This window comes from Dendrobates tinctorius, unplaced genomic scaffold, assembly GCF_039654945.1.
Source record: "Dendrobates tinctorius isolate UK_male_01 unplaced genomic scaffold, ASM3965494v1 ptg000037l, whole genome shotgun sequence".
Lineage (NCBI taxonomy): Eukaryota > Metazoa > Chordata > Amphibia > Anura > Dendrobatidae > Dendrobates > Dendrobates tinctorius.
In genome coordinates, this window is record NW_027361705.1 from 28,023,478 (window position 1) to 28,039,564 (window position 16,087).

At 43.5% G+C, this 16,087-nt stretch overlaps 1 protein-coding gene across 11 annotated transcripts in view; it reads right to left on the reverse strand.

Annotated features, from left to right (window-relative positions):
* The window catches only part of SYT7 (synaptotagmin 7), a 596,170-nt gene that overhangs the window by 181,219 nt on the left and 398,864 nt on the right, over positions 1 to 16,087 (reverse strand). For 8 of the 11 annotated variants that reach the window (XM_073574004.1, XM_073574012.1, XM_073574003.1 and 5 more), the window contains one exon: positions 8,145 to 8,267. The exons of the other annotated variants lie outside the window; for them this stretch is intronic. In XM_073574004.1, the coding sequence (XP_073430105.1) occupies positions 8,145 to 8,267 (123 nt within the window). The remainder of the gene's footprint in view (positions 1 to 8,144; positions 8,268 to 16,087) is intronic. 11 annotated transcript variants of the gene reach the window in all.

The following is a 16,087-nucleotide window of genomic DNA, read 5'->3' on the forward strand; positions in this document are numbered from 1 at the left end:
AGCCTGCTACCATCTTAGGCGAAGGGGTAGTTCTTTCTGCCATCTCGCCCCATTTGAGACGTGCTCTGGAAGAGTTCCAGGAGGACAAACCTGAGCGTTGTCCCAGTGGAAAGTTGTATGTTCCTGACCAGTGGAAGAAGAGAGTGATGTCTGAAGTTCATTGCTCTGCTTTGGCTGGTCATCCAGGTATTTTTGGTACTAGAGATCTGGTGAGTCGGTCTTTTTGGTGGCCCTCCTTGTCTCGTGATGTCAGGAATTTTGTGCAGTCCTGTGGGACGTGCTCCCGGTCTAAATCGTATTCTCGCTCTAGTGGGTTGTTGATGCCTTTGCCTGTCCCCAAGAGGCCATTGACCCATATTTCAATGGATTTCATCTCTGATATGCCTGTCTCTCAAAGGATGACTGTCATTTGGGTGATTTGTGATAGGTTCTCTAAGATGGTTCATCTTGTACCACTCCCTAAGTTGCCGTCTTCCTCTGAATTGGTGCCCCTGTTTTTACAACAGGTGGTTCGCTTGCACGGGATTCCTGAGAACACTGTATCTGACAGAGGAGTCCAGTTTGTGTCTAGATTTTGGAGAACTTTCTGTTCCAAGCTGGGAATTCAGTTGTCCTTCTCCTCTGCTTTTCACCCTCAGACTAATGGGCAGACAGAGAGAACAAACCAGACCTTGGAGTCATATTTGAGATGTTTTATTTCTGCTGATCAGGATGATTGGGTTTCATTTTTGCCCTTGGCCGAATTTGCTTTAAATAATAGAGCTAGTTCTGCCAATTTGATGTCACCTTTTTTTTGTAACTTTGGGTTTCATCCTCGATTTTCTTCAGGGCAGGTGGAGCCCTCTGCCTGCCCAGGTGTTGACACTGTGGTGGAGAGAATGCACCAGATCTGGGACCAAGTGGTGGATAAGTTATCTCTCTCCCAGGAAAAGGCCCAGCGGTTTTCCAACCGACATAGGACCATTGGTCCCCAGTTTAAGGTTGGTGATATGGTGTGGTTATCATCAAAAAATATTGCTATGAAGGTGGCTTCTCCTAAGTTTAAGCCTAGATTTATTGGACCTTACAAGATTTTGGAGATTATTAATCCGGTCTCTTTTCGTTTGGCTCTTCCTGTCACATTTAAAATCCATAATGTGTTCCATAAATCTTTGTTGAAGAGGTTTGTTGAACCTGTTGTTCCGGGGGTTGCACCTCCAGACCCTGTACTGGTTGAAGGTAACATGGAATATGAGGTAGAGAAAGTACTGGATTCCCGTCTGGCTAGACGGAGACTCCAGTATTTGGTTAAGTGGAAGGGTTATGGTCAGGAGGATAATTCCTGGGTCTCTGCCTCTGATATTCATGCCAAAAGATTGGTGTGTGCCTTTCATCGGGCTCACCCTGATCGCCCTGGTGGTGTGGTTGAGGGTTCGGTGACCCCTCCTCAAGGGGGAGGTACTGTTGTGAGTTCATTTTCCCCTTCACTACTGAGGCCCAAGGAACTCCCTCTTCTGGTGAAGAAAGGTAGTGAGCCTGATTGTCAGACACCTGGGGCTGATGATGATGACTGGCTGAGTGGAGTTAATGACTGGATATAAGGCTGCCGACGCCCTTCTGTCCTGCGGGTGATTTCTCTGTGGACTTCTAGGAAACCAGTCTGATTCCTGCTCATCTAAAGCTAAGATTTCTGCTTTGCCTTTTTTGCATTAGTGTTTTGTTTTCCTTGCTTTTCTGGATTCTGCCATTCCCTGCTGGGGTGAGCTGAATCTCCTTTTGCCTGTTGCTCTGTCTTCAGAATATTCCTGAGTACTGACATAGCCTTTTTTGAAGCCTAGCGTCTTCAGGGCCTTTTTTACTGTCAGTTTGTTGGCTCTTATTTTCATAGGTTTTTTTCACGGATTGCAGACAGCAGCCTTCCTGTCCTTTCCTATTTAAGCTAGCTTGGGCCCCATCTTTGCTCAGTCTATCTTTCTGTCTGTGTTTTGTTCTTTCTTCTTGCTTCACTGTCATTATATATGGGGGGCTGCCTTTTGCTTTGGGTCTGCTCTGGGGCAGTTTAGATTTCCCTTTCTGTCTTTAGGCTATGTAGTCCTCCGGCTGTGATCGAGGGGCCTAGGGCATTGTAGGAGCCCCCCACGGCTACTGCTAGTTGTGTTGATAGGTTCAGGGGTCTGCAATCCGATAACTGCCAACTTCTCTGGTTTTCTGGACTTAGCTAGCATTTCTATTTTTGCCTCCTACGGTGACTCAATCATAACACCCCTGTATGATATTAGTCTTTTCAGACAAGTAGGCATGGTCATCAACTCTTCTCTATGGGAGTCTTTTTAGGACCACACCCAGATGGATGAAATACGAGATTTACATACAGAGGAGGTTGTATCTCAAGAATGTAGAGGAGCAGAAACCAAAAATAAACAGAATAGCGGCATTTACACCAGCTAAAAAAATGACAGATTTATGATGGCAGGTCCTCTTTAATCTCCTCTAGGTTGTGCTGCAGGGAAAATCAACATTCGCCTGATCATCCTGTCTATAAATGTATCTAATGTACTGATGAATAAAGGGATATTGTTCAAGGGTTTCCTTATACATTCTAATATGGAAGAGTTCTGTATTGCTTCCCATTTATCAGATCAGGCAAGGCAGGGTGCACAGAAGATATATATATTCTGAATGTGTCGCTATAAGAATTTAATGCCTTGTCTGTTGGCTACTTTTTTCTGTGCAGAAACCTGAAAAGAACAGATGATGAAAGACTTTCAGCTTGGGCAGGAGAACTGGCGGACACCTGCCGTGCCGCTTGCCATGTAGATTGCACGGTTTCTTAGCTACGGGAGCATGATTTGGTCTGTGCTATGCAGAAAGTTCAGTATAGAAGGAAAACATTCAATCATTTCAGCTCTATAGGCCTATATAGCTGTGTTCACACTTAATTATGTGGATGAGGGTGTTTCTCACAGCAGATTGCAGGCAAGTTTGCCTTAGAACATTTTAAGGCAGGGCATGATGAGCTATAATAAGGAGCCTACCAGGTGGCCTTTGGAGAAAGTCAAGTGGTGCCAACAGGAGATGCAGTGGCATGAGACTTCTCCAGTATGGCTGCCTTCCGTGCTCGTAATTAGGGAGGGTCACCTTTGGTAGACGCCTGGCAATCTTACATTGAAAGAGCGCCATCAATGCTCTTAGAGAGTTAACCGCTTTTATTGATTTTGTAGTGAACCGATGATCCTTGTACTAACCATCTATAAAACTCTGGAAACTGCTTAGGTATGGATTTGTAGCGTTTTAGGACCTGTTATAGTCATTCACCAAAGTTTGTCTCTCCCAAATCAGGTAACAGTCATCAATAACTGAAAGGAAATGTTTAACCAACAAATAGCCTTTAGAAAGTTTTCGGATGTACATATAATAGAAATATATACAACTCACTAAGATGCTTAAATTAAGAAAGTTGGCCCATAGAAGGGGGATGGTTTAGCTGAGAAAATGAGCCAGTCAGCCATATCTCTGTGCACATTAAAGGGAATCTGTCACCAGTTTTTTGGCCCATCAACTAAAAATATCATCTAATAGAGTGTGAGCTATACATTCCCCAACTACTTGTGAAATCCCCTGAATCCCCCTGACTCCCCCATAAAAACCTTTTATATTGCTCCCGAGCTGCACGTAAATATCCTCGGTCCGGGCCGATGGGCATTGGTTCTGGTCCCTCTCTCTACCCCTCCTCGGCGTGCTGTACGTATTCCGTTCTGTAAATAGCGCTGTTCGCATACAGATCCCGGGCAAAGCCGAAAAGCATTAGTGCGCATGCGCCGGAAGTACTATGTCTCAGAAATATTTTGCTGTATACCGGAACATAGTTTACCGTCACATGTGCACTAATGCTTTTCGACTTTGCCTGCAGTTGGGAAAAGCATATTGCGCACGCGCGGGAGGCAGTTTGAATGCACACGCTTGGGACCTGTACGCGAACAATGCTACTCCCAGAACGGAATGCGTACAGCATGTCGAGGAGGGGTGGCGAGAGGGACCAGAACCAACACTCATCGGACCGGACCAACGATATTTACATACAGCGCAGGAGCTATATAAAAGGTTTTTATGGGGGATTCATGGGGAGTCAGGGGGTTTCACAAGTAGTTGGGGAATGTATAGCTCACACTCTATTAGATGATATTTTTAGTTGATAGGCCAAAAAACTGGTGACAGATTCCCTTTAATGGCCACATGATGACACAGGAAGCTTTATCACGTGTTGATCCAATGCCATAAGTGGAGTTGACAGAAAATGTAATCACTGGTGATATATTGAAATTGAGGAACCTTTCTTAATGCCATTTCACATCTACAATGTATTTTTCTAGCTGGCCAACTTTTTTTTACATGAAAAAGGATTGTCTACTATTTCGATACTGGTGACCTATTCTAAAGACACCATACACACTAGTTACAAGCCATCCGCGTTTGCAGAGTTTGGGAATGGCCGACCATCTAATGTGTATGAGGTCCTCCCGATTCGGAGGAGAGAACGATCCGTTTGTTGGATTTTCAATGGATAATCCTTTTGTCCTCTCTTTAGTTAAGATGCTGCCAGTAGAGTATGGCAGAGGGGATCTCATGGAAAGCAAAAGAAGGATTGGTTGAAGCATTCTTTTGTATGAAGGAATCGGGATAGATAACTGTTAACCAAACTATCGGCGGTCAACAACTATTCTTTGGGTAATGGACAGTTTTAGGATAGGTCACTAATATCAGATCAGTGGGGTCCAACACCCAACACCAGGGTCGGAATACAAATTAGGCATACTATGCTCCATCCTATGGGTATCACATCTTTTTGGGAGTCCTGTGAAACAGTTGAAAAATAATATTGATATGGTATTGAATAAAATTTATAATTAGCGAGCCAACTCAGCTGGATGATATTGAAGACCAGCCAGACCACTGAAGCTCCGATCTGAACATTACGGCTAACAGCAGTGATATGATATTTTGGCTGTTGTGTATTTTTTGAGAATTCATGTGTAGTAGAGTAGGGGTATCTATGCTTTCGGTTGCGGCAACTACGTGATTGTCCAGGACGACGAGTAGGAGTGGAGGAGAGGAAAGCGGATCATAATAGAACATTCATGAGTAGAAGCTTTGGAAACACAGTAGAAGTACATATAACCCTTCACCCTAGATCAATTACATTTTTGTGGTTACAATGAAGTTTTTTTGATCCGTTTGATAACATTTAATTGCATTGAAAATTTGTATTAAATGTAAAAACAAAATTAGGAAATAATTTGCTGGTGGGTGGAGGACAAGATTTCCACTGCCTAAGGACCTTCACAGGCACTGCCCAACACTTCCACCGATCAGATATTATCAGACCAGTGGCAGCCAGATGTAAATCAGTGTAGGGAGTACTATTTAGTGACCATTTCCAAGAACTGCATAGATAATGTCATAGATAATTCATTTCAAAGTAGACAGATGGCGGAAACCAAGTGACCAAAGGATGAGACCACAAAAGTCAAGAAATGATATGGTTATCATTGACAAGTTCTAGCTGTGGATTTCTCTACAAACGACACAAAACGGTAAAGTTATTAACTAAATTTAAATATAGATGAGATTATGTTAACAAGTGATGGTATTTTAAGCTACAATTAAAAGATCGAATAACTGAGGTGATGGAACAAGAGAATTCATTGCTGTTTACAAGCAGTTTTTTTACACTGATGTTTAAATTCCAATTTTCTCATAGGGGATTATGTTTCACTCACTATCGGAAAATCATAATTTAGAAAGCAGCAGATTGTAATACACTAGGGTTTCTGGGTGTCATCTCTCTTCATTCATGTTGGGGCCTTCATTTACAAGGCAACACATTTAGGAGGAGTTCTCAAGTATTTTTATGCCTTGGTAAATATACCTGGTTGTATGAATCTTCATTAAATCGACTGTCACAGCATCATCAGCTAATATTGAAAAACTGTGAAAATTACCACCCACATTTCGATGGGGAATCAAGACTGAAATACGCCATGTTCCTCACTCCGGTGGCATTCAGGATGGAGGCTCTGTTTTTCTTTTTATGGTTTTATATTTGGAAGATCTGCGTGACAGACTGTGGTTCAATGACAGCATTAATGTGTTAATATATGGAGCGCGGTATAGGAAGAGTAAAAATAACCTCAGAGTGAAAATTGGACCACTTAATTAACACTGCACTAACTTTGAGAAGCGATTCCAGCCCAAATGTCTGCATTTCTTTTCACACTTCTCAGTCGGAGAACATTTAACTAGAAAGTTGCCATTGATAGGGTCTTTGTACCTGTGGTCCTTTTATTCTAGGCGCGCAATGAAAGGAGCGATGATGACCTCTTGGTCTTGGCTGCCCTGGCAGGAATGTTGAGGTGCACAACAATAAGATAAGTGTCAAATCCAATGGAGGAAAAAAAAGTATAATTCTTCACGTATGAAATAAATTCCCTTCCAACTTACAACAAAGGGAAAGATTGAATAGAAGCACCGACAAAGAAAAATGCCTCAAGGTCATGTCCCGGACAAGACCCCTGATGTCATAGGCTCTATTTTCTGCAGCTCAAGGACAGCGCTGCATGTAGTGATTGTCTAGTTTTACTCACAAGGTAAAAACATTAACATGTTGCGATTGTTTTATGGTTAATAGTATGCATTGTAATAATAGTGATTAAATGTTTCCCTAAAGCAGTGATGATCTCCATCCTCTCTTGCCCCAAAAGCCACATTCGGCTCTGAAAAATGTCTGCAAGCTACATCCAAAGTCCCCCATTACCAGTATAATTCAGCCAAAGATTCCATGCAGAAATCACATTGAGACCTTGTGGCCCTGCTCCCTTATACACAGTATACTAGTATACTTACTGCACCTAGAGGTTCCCACATTCCCCTATTAAGTATTCTTGTATCAAGCACTCCCTCCACTATTTCACATCCTGCTTCAAGCCCCTTTCAAACTGGCAATATCGTCTTTTTTACAGCTTCAAATAGTAACCTTTTACCCCTACGACCAGTATAGGCGCTTCCAAATCTGCTCTTCTGAGCACGGCTACTCGCAAAACTCACCATCTCGAGACTTACTCTTCACAGTTGATGGCTAGACCTAGTACTAATGCACCAAGCTGGTAGACAGGCATGAGCCACACATCATGGGCTCTGGAGCCACACATCAAGAGCCCGCGAGCCACACATCATGGGTTCTCGAGCCACACATCATGGGCTCTAGATCCACACATCAAGAGCCCGCGAGCCACACATCATGGGTCCTCGAGCCACACATCATGGGCTCATGAGCCACACATCATGGGTCCATAAACCACATAACATGAGCCTATGAGCTGCACTTCATGTGTCTATGACCAACATAGGCCCACAAGCCACATATCAAGGGGCCCACAAGCCTCACATCGTGGGCCAACAAGCCACACCTGCTACTTATCAAGGGTCCACGAACCAACATCAAGGTGCCCAAGAGCCACACATCATGGGCCCATGAACCACACATCATGATTTCACAAGCCACATGTCATGAGCTCACGAGCAACAAGTCATGGGCCTACGAATAGCACTTCATGGGGCTGCAAGCCACACATCATTCGTCTGTGATCGCACATCATGGTGTGCCCACAGGTTGGGGACCCCTGACCTAAAGAAACATATATGCCTAGAAAGAGACAACATTCTGGCATGGACCACAATATATAGCGCTGATGGCTAATAGGAGAAGGCTTTTGTTTCCCTCTATGTATATTGAGTGATTTATGAGTCCTTCCCATTGTTCATTTTTCCTCAAAAATGTAAATCTCATGTGTAAAAGCCATCGATTGTACTTAAATTAGCATAAAAAAACATGTTAGCCATAATTTCTTAAAGCTCTGTGGATCGACCAGTCTATTCCTTTAGATACAATTCTGATTTCCCAAATTAGCAAACTAACGTATATCACAGTGTAGAAGACGCACACAGCTGCACTCGTGAAAAAATGGACACGGTATATTAGTGATAAGAGGTGGGAAGCAGAGACTGTTGACAAAAGTGAACACTAGGATAACATTTTTCCACACATAACATACAAAATCTCACATTGCAGCCCCACACAGGGAAGGAACATTTGCGCTCCTCCCTCCTACCTCTTTTCGCCCTGAGTGTTCTGGTTCTGTTGAGAGCCATTGGTTTGCAGGTCTGGGATATTGGCAAAGTCATCCTGCTCGGAGAGGCCCAGCACCAAGGACAGCACCACCATGCGGCCTTCCCTGCCCACAGGTCAAAGGGGAGAGAAAAGAAAGAAGAAAAGAGACACAACATATAGGCATCAGCAAAGTAAGAATTCAGTCAATTGTGAAGATGAAGGAACGTCAGCCTTCATTCCTGAATGTTCCATAGGTTTAGTGAAGGGGAATATAAAAATGTGGTTACACAAGTCATGCAGGAGGGAGATTTAATGAAAAACACGGAGCAGAAGAAGGAGCAGAATACAGTTCTCATTACATTTTATATTTGAGCAATTCTTGAGCAGATGAATCATTATCTCGCATGACGTTTTGGAGAACACTTGGGTGAAATAACACCTCTCTAAGGGTTTCCGTTTCTATCTTACTCCTCAAATAAAATCCTCTATATTTTCTAATTCTAATTTCACATCGCTATTTTTGCATCTTCGGTATTTCTAACCCTCTTCCGAATATCATATTTATTTAAGAATGTTGAGGTCAAGTCAGTTTTGTTTTCTCAATCTTCCTTTTCCTTAGGAGAGCTAGATGTAAAGTATATTAAATGTAAAAAAAAAACCAATAGGTAAAAATGCCGCAGAACTTACATTGTATTGATACTTGGGAAGAATAAAATAAGCCTTAGGGCCCAGTTAGACAAGCTGACCATGGCCACCGATCTTCTGCAGTTAGACAAGCTGACCATGGTCACCCATCTTCTGCAGTTAGACAAGGTGACAATGGCCACCCATCTTCTGCAGTTAGACAAGGTGACAATGGCCACCCATCTTCTGCAGTTAGACGCGCTGACCATGGCCACCCAGCTTCTGCAGTTAGACAAGGTGACAATGGCCACCAATCTTCTGCAGTTAAACAAGCTGACCATGGCCACCGATCTTCTGCAGTTAGACACGCTGACCATGGCCACCCATCTTCTGCAGTTAGACACGCTGACCATGGCCACCAATCTTCTGCAGTTAGAAAGGCTGACTATGGCCACCAATCTTCTGCAGTTAAACAAGCTGACCATGGCCACCAATATTCTGCAGTTAGAAAGGCTGACCATGGCCACCCATCTTCTGCAGTTAGACACGCTGACCATGGCCACCGATCTTCTGCAGTTAGACACGCTGACCATGGCCACCCATCTTCTGCAGTTAGACACGCTGACCATGGCCACCCATCTTCTGAAGTTAGAAAGGCTGACTATGGCCACCAATCTTCTGCAGTTAAACAAGCTGACCATGGCCACCAATATTCTGCAGTTAGAAAGGCTGACCATGGCCACCCATCTTCTGCAGTTAGACACGCTGACCATGGCCACCCATCTTCTGCAGTTAGAAAGGCTGACTATGGCCACCAATCTTCTGCAGTTAAACAAGCTGACCATGGCCACCAATATTCTGCAGTTAGAAAGGCTGACCATGGCCATCCATCTTCTGCATGCAAGCCAATTGGCTGTTATTTAATGAACTGTTTAGGCTGGCTGACCACCCTTGAATGTTCACAGAATGATGGCTCACAAGACTGTTCTGTGCACAGAGAACATCATGTTCTTGGCAGCACAAGTTCTGTTTATACAGCACAATGTGCTACCAAAAAATATGATTTTTTAAAAGGAACCTGTCAGCAGGATTGTGCACAGTAACCTACACACACTGTCAGGTCAGCGCCGTTATATTGAAAAAAATGATACCTTGGTTGATGAAATCCGTCTTGTGGTTGTTGTTTAATCTTTATTTTCAGTTTTGAGTTAATGGTATGCTTGCTGTGCTTCATGGCGGCCTGTGGGGGTCTTCATGTGGTGCTCTGATTAGGTATTTATTCATAATACAGACTGCTGACAGGTCACCGATCCCTCACTGACCTGCCCCCTAGTTTGCATAATGAATACCATCACATACTGAATTAAAAAACAAACAAACCCTTCTGCAGGCGGGTGCCGACTGTGGCAGCTGCGCTGCAGCATGATTGCGTGGTTACTGTGCATTTTAATCCCTTTTTTCAGATTTACTTGAGCGAGAAAAAAAAAAAGTCATTTTGAAAATGGTGCCCAGGGCGCTATCGGTTTGTACAGAGATCCGACAGCTGCTATTACGCAGGCACCATCTTGCTGGAGAAGAAAAAAAATGTACTCCACCAAGATGGCGCCGCCCGCGCATGCGCAATAGCAGCTGTCGGCGATCTGCCTGCCTGTAGAAGCGTTTCTTTTACTCACTGTGTGATGGTATTCATTATGCAAACTATTGTGCAGGTTAGTGAGGGATCAGTGACCTGTCAGCAGTCTGCATTATAAATAGCTAATCAGAGCGCCACATACACCAGCCCCGCCTTAGGGCGCGAGAATATTATTAACACAAAACTGAAAATAAAGATTAAGAAACAGCCACAAGACGGATTTCATCATCCAAGGTATCATTGTATTCAGTATAACGGTGCCGACCTGAGTGTGTATAGGTTACTATCCATACCCCTGCTGACAGGGTCCCTTTAAGGCAATCTGTCAGAAGGTTTTTGCTATGTAATCTGAGAGCACCATGGTGTGTGTTCTGAGAGCTTCATTCCAGTGATGTGTCACTTTATTAGGCTGTGTGTTTTTGTTTCATTGAAATCTTATCAGCAGAAGATTACCACTACAGGACTAAGCGTTTCCTCCTGGTCCAACTACACTCCCAGCACTGATTGGCAGCTTTCTTTCACTACACAATGTACACAGGAAGCAGCCAATCAGGGGTGTGGGAGGGATTAAACATGTCTCGGCATTCTGAATTCTGCTAGGTCTGCAAGAGAGAAAACTATGATTCTATCACAACTGCTGCACAAAGTAAACTAAGAGACACATCGCTGTAATCAAGGTCTCTGTTCCCACATCATGCTACTGTCAGATTACATAGCAAAAACCTTCTGACAGATTGTCTTTAAGATGACTTCATCCTGTCAGTTCTGATGTGCCCTTAGATGAGGCAGAATCAAATAAATGTTAATGAAAAATGAAAAACAAAGCTGAATGCATTAATCTGGTATTTTTTATGTATATTTAGGCTAGAATTTTGCTTCAAGATCAAACTGTGACTCTATAGACTTCATTTAAACAAGGGGAGGGACATGAATTAAATATATCATTGATAATGTGAGCTCAAACCAGGATTGTGGAGTCGGAGTCAGTGTCTATTTTGGTGGAGTGGGAGTCGGAGTTGGAGTCAGTATACCATCTACCGACTCCAAGTCCTAAAATATATAATAAATTGGGTTCAGTAGTACAATGCAGGATGTGCTGTAAATGTTTTCATAATAATTTGGGAAAGTTATGAAATGTCCTATGCTATAAGTGTTTGTTCTGTTCCTGATCTAAGAATTTGGGCTTTTAGTGGAAATGAATCTGTGCTGCTGTGGCTTCATAGGCGAGATGAATCTGTGCTGCACTTTATGTACATGCTCAGTAGGGGGCAGTGCTGTGGGGTCATAGATGAGATGAATCTGTGCTGCACTTTATGTACATGCTCAGTAGTGACCAGTGCTGTGGGGTCATAGATGAGATGAATCTGTGCTGCACTTTATGTACATGCTCAGTAGTGACCAGTGCTGTGGGGTTATAGATGAGATGAATCTGTGCTGCACTTTATGTACATGCTCAGTAGTGACCAGTGCTGTGGAGTCATAGATGAGATGAATCTGTGCTGCACTTTATGTACATGCTCAGTAGTGACCAGTGCTGTGGAATCATAGAGGAGATGAATCTGTGCTGCACTTTATGTACATGCTCAGTAGTGACCAGTGCTGTGGAATCATAGAGGAGATGAATCTGTGCTGCACTTTATGTACATGCTCAGTAGTGCCAGTGCTGTGGGGTCAGAGATGAGATGAGTCTATGCTGCACTTTATGTACATGCTCAGTAGAGACCAGTGCTGTGGGGTCAGAGATGAGATGAGTCTATGCTGCACTTTATGTACATGCTCAGTAGAGACCAGTGCTGTGGGGTCATAGATGAGATGAGTCTATGCTGCACTTTATGTACATGCTCAGTAGAGACCAGTGCTGTGGGGTCATAGATGAGATGAATCTATGCTGCACTTTATGTACATGCTCAGTAGAGACCAGTGCTGTGGGGTCATAGATGAGATGAATCTATGCTGCACTTTATGTACCTGCTCAGTAGTGACCAGTGCTGTGGGGTCATATATGAGATGATTCTGTGCTGCACTTTATGTACGTGCTCAGTAGTGACCAGTGCTGTGGGGTCATAGATGAGATGAATCTGTGCTGCACTTTATGTACATGCTCAGTAGTGACCAGTGCTGTGGGGTCGTAGATGAGATGAATCTGTGCTGCACGTTATGTACATGCTCAGTAGTGCCAGTGCTATGGAGTCATAGATGAGATGAATCTGTGCTGCACTTTATGTACATGCTCAGTAGAGACCAGTGCTGTGGGGTCCTAGATGAGATGAATCTGTGCTGCACTTTATGTACATGCTCAGTAGTGCCAGTGCTGTGGAGTCATAGATGAGATGAATCTGTGCTGCACTTTATGTACATGCTCAGTAGTGACCAGTGCTGTGGAGTCATATATGAGATGATTCTGTGCTGCACTTTATGTACATGCTCAGTAGTGACCAGTGCTGTGGAGTCATAGATGATATGAATCTGTGCTGCACTTTATGTACATGCTCAGTAGTGACCAGTGCTGTGGGGTCATAGATGAGATGAATCTGTGCTGCACTTTATGTACATGCTCAGTAGTGACCAGTGCTGTGGGGTCATAGAGGAGATGAATCTGTGCTGCACTTTATGTACATGCTCAGTAGTGACCAGTGCTGTGGAGTCATAGATGAGATCAATCTGTCCTGCACTTTATGTACATGCTCAGTAGAGACCAGTGCTGTGGGGTCATAGAGGAGATGAATCTGTGCTGCACTTTATGTACATGCTCAGTAGTGACCAGTGCTGTGGAATCATAGAGGAGATGAATCTGTGCTGCACTTTATGTACATGCTCAGTAGTGACCAGTGCTGTGGGGTCATAGATGAGATGAATCTATGCTGCACTTTACGTACATGCTCAGTAGTGACCAGTGCTGTGGGGTCATAGATGTGATGAATCTGTGCTGCACTTTATGTACATGCTCAGTAGAGACCAGTGCTGTGGGGTCATAGATGAGATGAATCTGTGCTGCACTTTATGTACATGATCAGTAGTGACCAGTGCTGTGGGGTCATAGATGAGATGAATCTGTGCTGCACTTTATGTACATGCTCAGTAGTGACCAGTGCTGTGGGGTCATAGATGAGATGAATCTGTGCTGCACTTTATGTACATGCTCAGTAGTGACCAGTGCTGTGGGGTCATAGATGAGATGAATCTGTGCTGCACTTTATGTACATGATCAGTAGTGACCAGTGCTGTGGGGTCATAGATGAGATGAATCTGTGCTGCACTTTATGTACATGCTCAGTAGTGACCAGTGCTGTGGGGTCATAGATGAGATGAATCTGTGCTGCATTTTAGGTACATGCTCAGTAGTGACCAGTGCTGTGGGGTCATAGATGAGATGAATCTGTGCTGCACTTTATGTACATGCTCAGTAGTGACCAGTGCTGTGGAGTCATAGATGAGATGAATCTGTGCTGCACTTTATGTACATGGTCAGTAGTGACCAGTGCTGTGGGGTCATAGATGAGATGAATCTGTGCTGCACTTTATGTACATGCTCAGTAGTGACCAGTGCTGTGGAGTCATAGATGTGATGAATCTGTGCTGCACTTTATGTACATGCTCAGTAGTGACCAGTGCTGTGGGGTCATAGATGTGATGAATCTGTGCTGCACTTTATGTACATGCTCAGTAGTGACCAGTGCTGTGGGGTCATAGATGTGATGAATCTGTGCTGCACTTTATGTACATGCTCAGTAGTGAGTAGGCAGTGCTATGGAGTTGGAATCGTGGAGTCGGAGTTGTAGTTGGGGTCAGGGAAATTGATGAGTCGGAATCGGTGGTTTGGCTTACCAACTCCACAGCCCTTGCTCAAACACAAGTCCATTTCCTTTCAAGTGCATTATTTTTTTAATTTTCCAAAGCCAATCATTTTGTGGTTATTTGTATATCGGCTAATGACGGTGATATTTTTACCCCTACAATACTCCCTCATCTCTTGCCTAATACACCCTCTACTGGAAAGTATTTAACCTTCTGAAGTTTGCTTCATTTCATGTTTTTTTCCTTTTTGTCCGGAATAGTTTTTTCTCCCTCTAAGCTATCATTCTCCATGTTCCGTAGCTTTTATACACTGTTGTTTCTCAGTCCTTGTACCTAATCATAATACTAACCATGAATTATTTCCAGGCCAGAAATGAAACACTTTCCAAGCGTACAGCATATGACAATCACATATCACTGCAGGGGTTCCTATTAACATGGAATGGTAATGTATCAGGTGATACTTGACCTAGTTAAGTCATACATTCCTCCAGATTGCAATAAGGACATAAAAGAAGGTTCTGATGTAAGGTTAAAACATATCATTTCCAAGGTTGCATGCAGGAGCCCAATATATAAAGGCACATTAGTCTTGGTGGCTCTTCTGCCTAACTCACCACACTCCCTTTCCCATTTACTACATTATCAGGGAGGGGAATAACTATGATGTCTGCAAATATCATCCACAGGGTAATGCCAGAAACCTAACTATGGTGTTATGTTTCAGTAGTAAAAGGGAAGCTATCACCGGCATCATGCTGCCCAAATCACAGGCAGCATGAATTATATCCTGGCTCCAGGATTACAGTCAGATTTCTTGACTTTACAGATTTGCCTGTGGACAAGAGCCAGGGAAGAGACCAGTCCGGTAAACTGTAGGGAGTTTAAATAAGGCGTGGTGCTTTCCAAAGGTCACAGCAGAGAGCTAATGAATGTCAAGGCACCCACTGTGAATAGCACTGCCAACATCGCATTAGTGGGAGGTGTGGTGTCATTGTTTTTATTTTAAATGTGGTCTTGAATTGATCAAGGAGGGTTTAAAATAAGAGGGTTGCTAAAATAATCCAATGATGTCTTTTGGGTGGAGGTCTGACCATTATGACCACAGCTACCTGCTTGAAGTGGCAAAACTAGATTAAAGTGCTATACCCCTCTAGTTCACCTTCACTTGTCTCTTTACTTTAATGGGAAGCTAGAATTACAACATTACAAAAAGTTTAAAACAGGTGTTTTTGTTAAATGTATGTAAAAAAAATAAATTGCGACAATTTTTGGCAATACATTTTTCCAGCAAATCACAATTTCTACTAAAATATACAAAACAGAAATCTTGGCATTTTCACGTTGGCCTCTGAGGCGTTTGTAGATTCCTTACTGTTGGTTCAGGAAACAATACATGTACATTGCCACAATAAACAAAGTTTAACTATATATTTTGTACTGAAGCATCTAATGAGCGTGTGTATAGGTCATTGTGAAGGGAAGGTGAGCAGGACCAGCTGTGACCACTAGTGACTGGTGGATCCTGGGTTGTCAGGTGTGCATAAAGGTGTTACTGATCATTGTTCTCCTGTCTCTCATGATAAGGAGCATGAAGAAAAGTCTTCCTGAAAGGACAGGAAGTATAAAGGCCCTGTTACATGCATCAATGTCCTAGCGATCCCACCAACGATCTGACGTGGATGGGATCGCTGGGACATAGTTAGCTGATCGCTGGTGAGCTGTCACATAGACAGACCCACAAGCGATCAGGACCAGCGAGCAAGCTGGTATCCAATGTAAACAGCTGGTATCTAAGAGCCGCGCGGCTCTTAGTTACCCGCTGTTTACGTTGGATACCAGCTCCCAGCGTCACTGATCGCTGCTCTCCCGCTGCCACATGCAGTGATGCG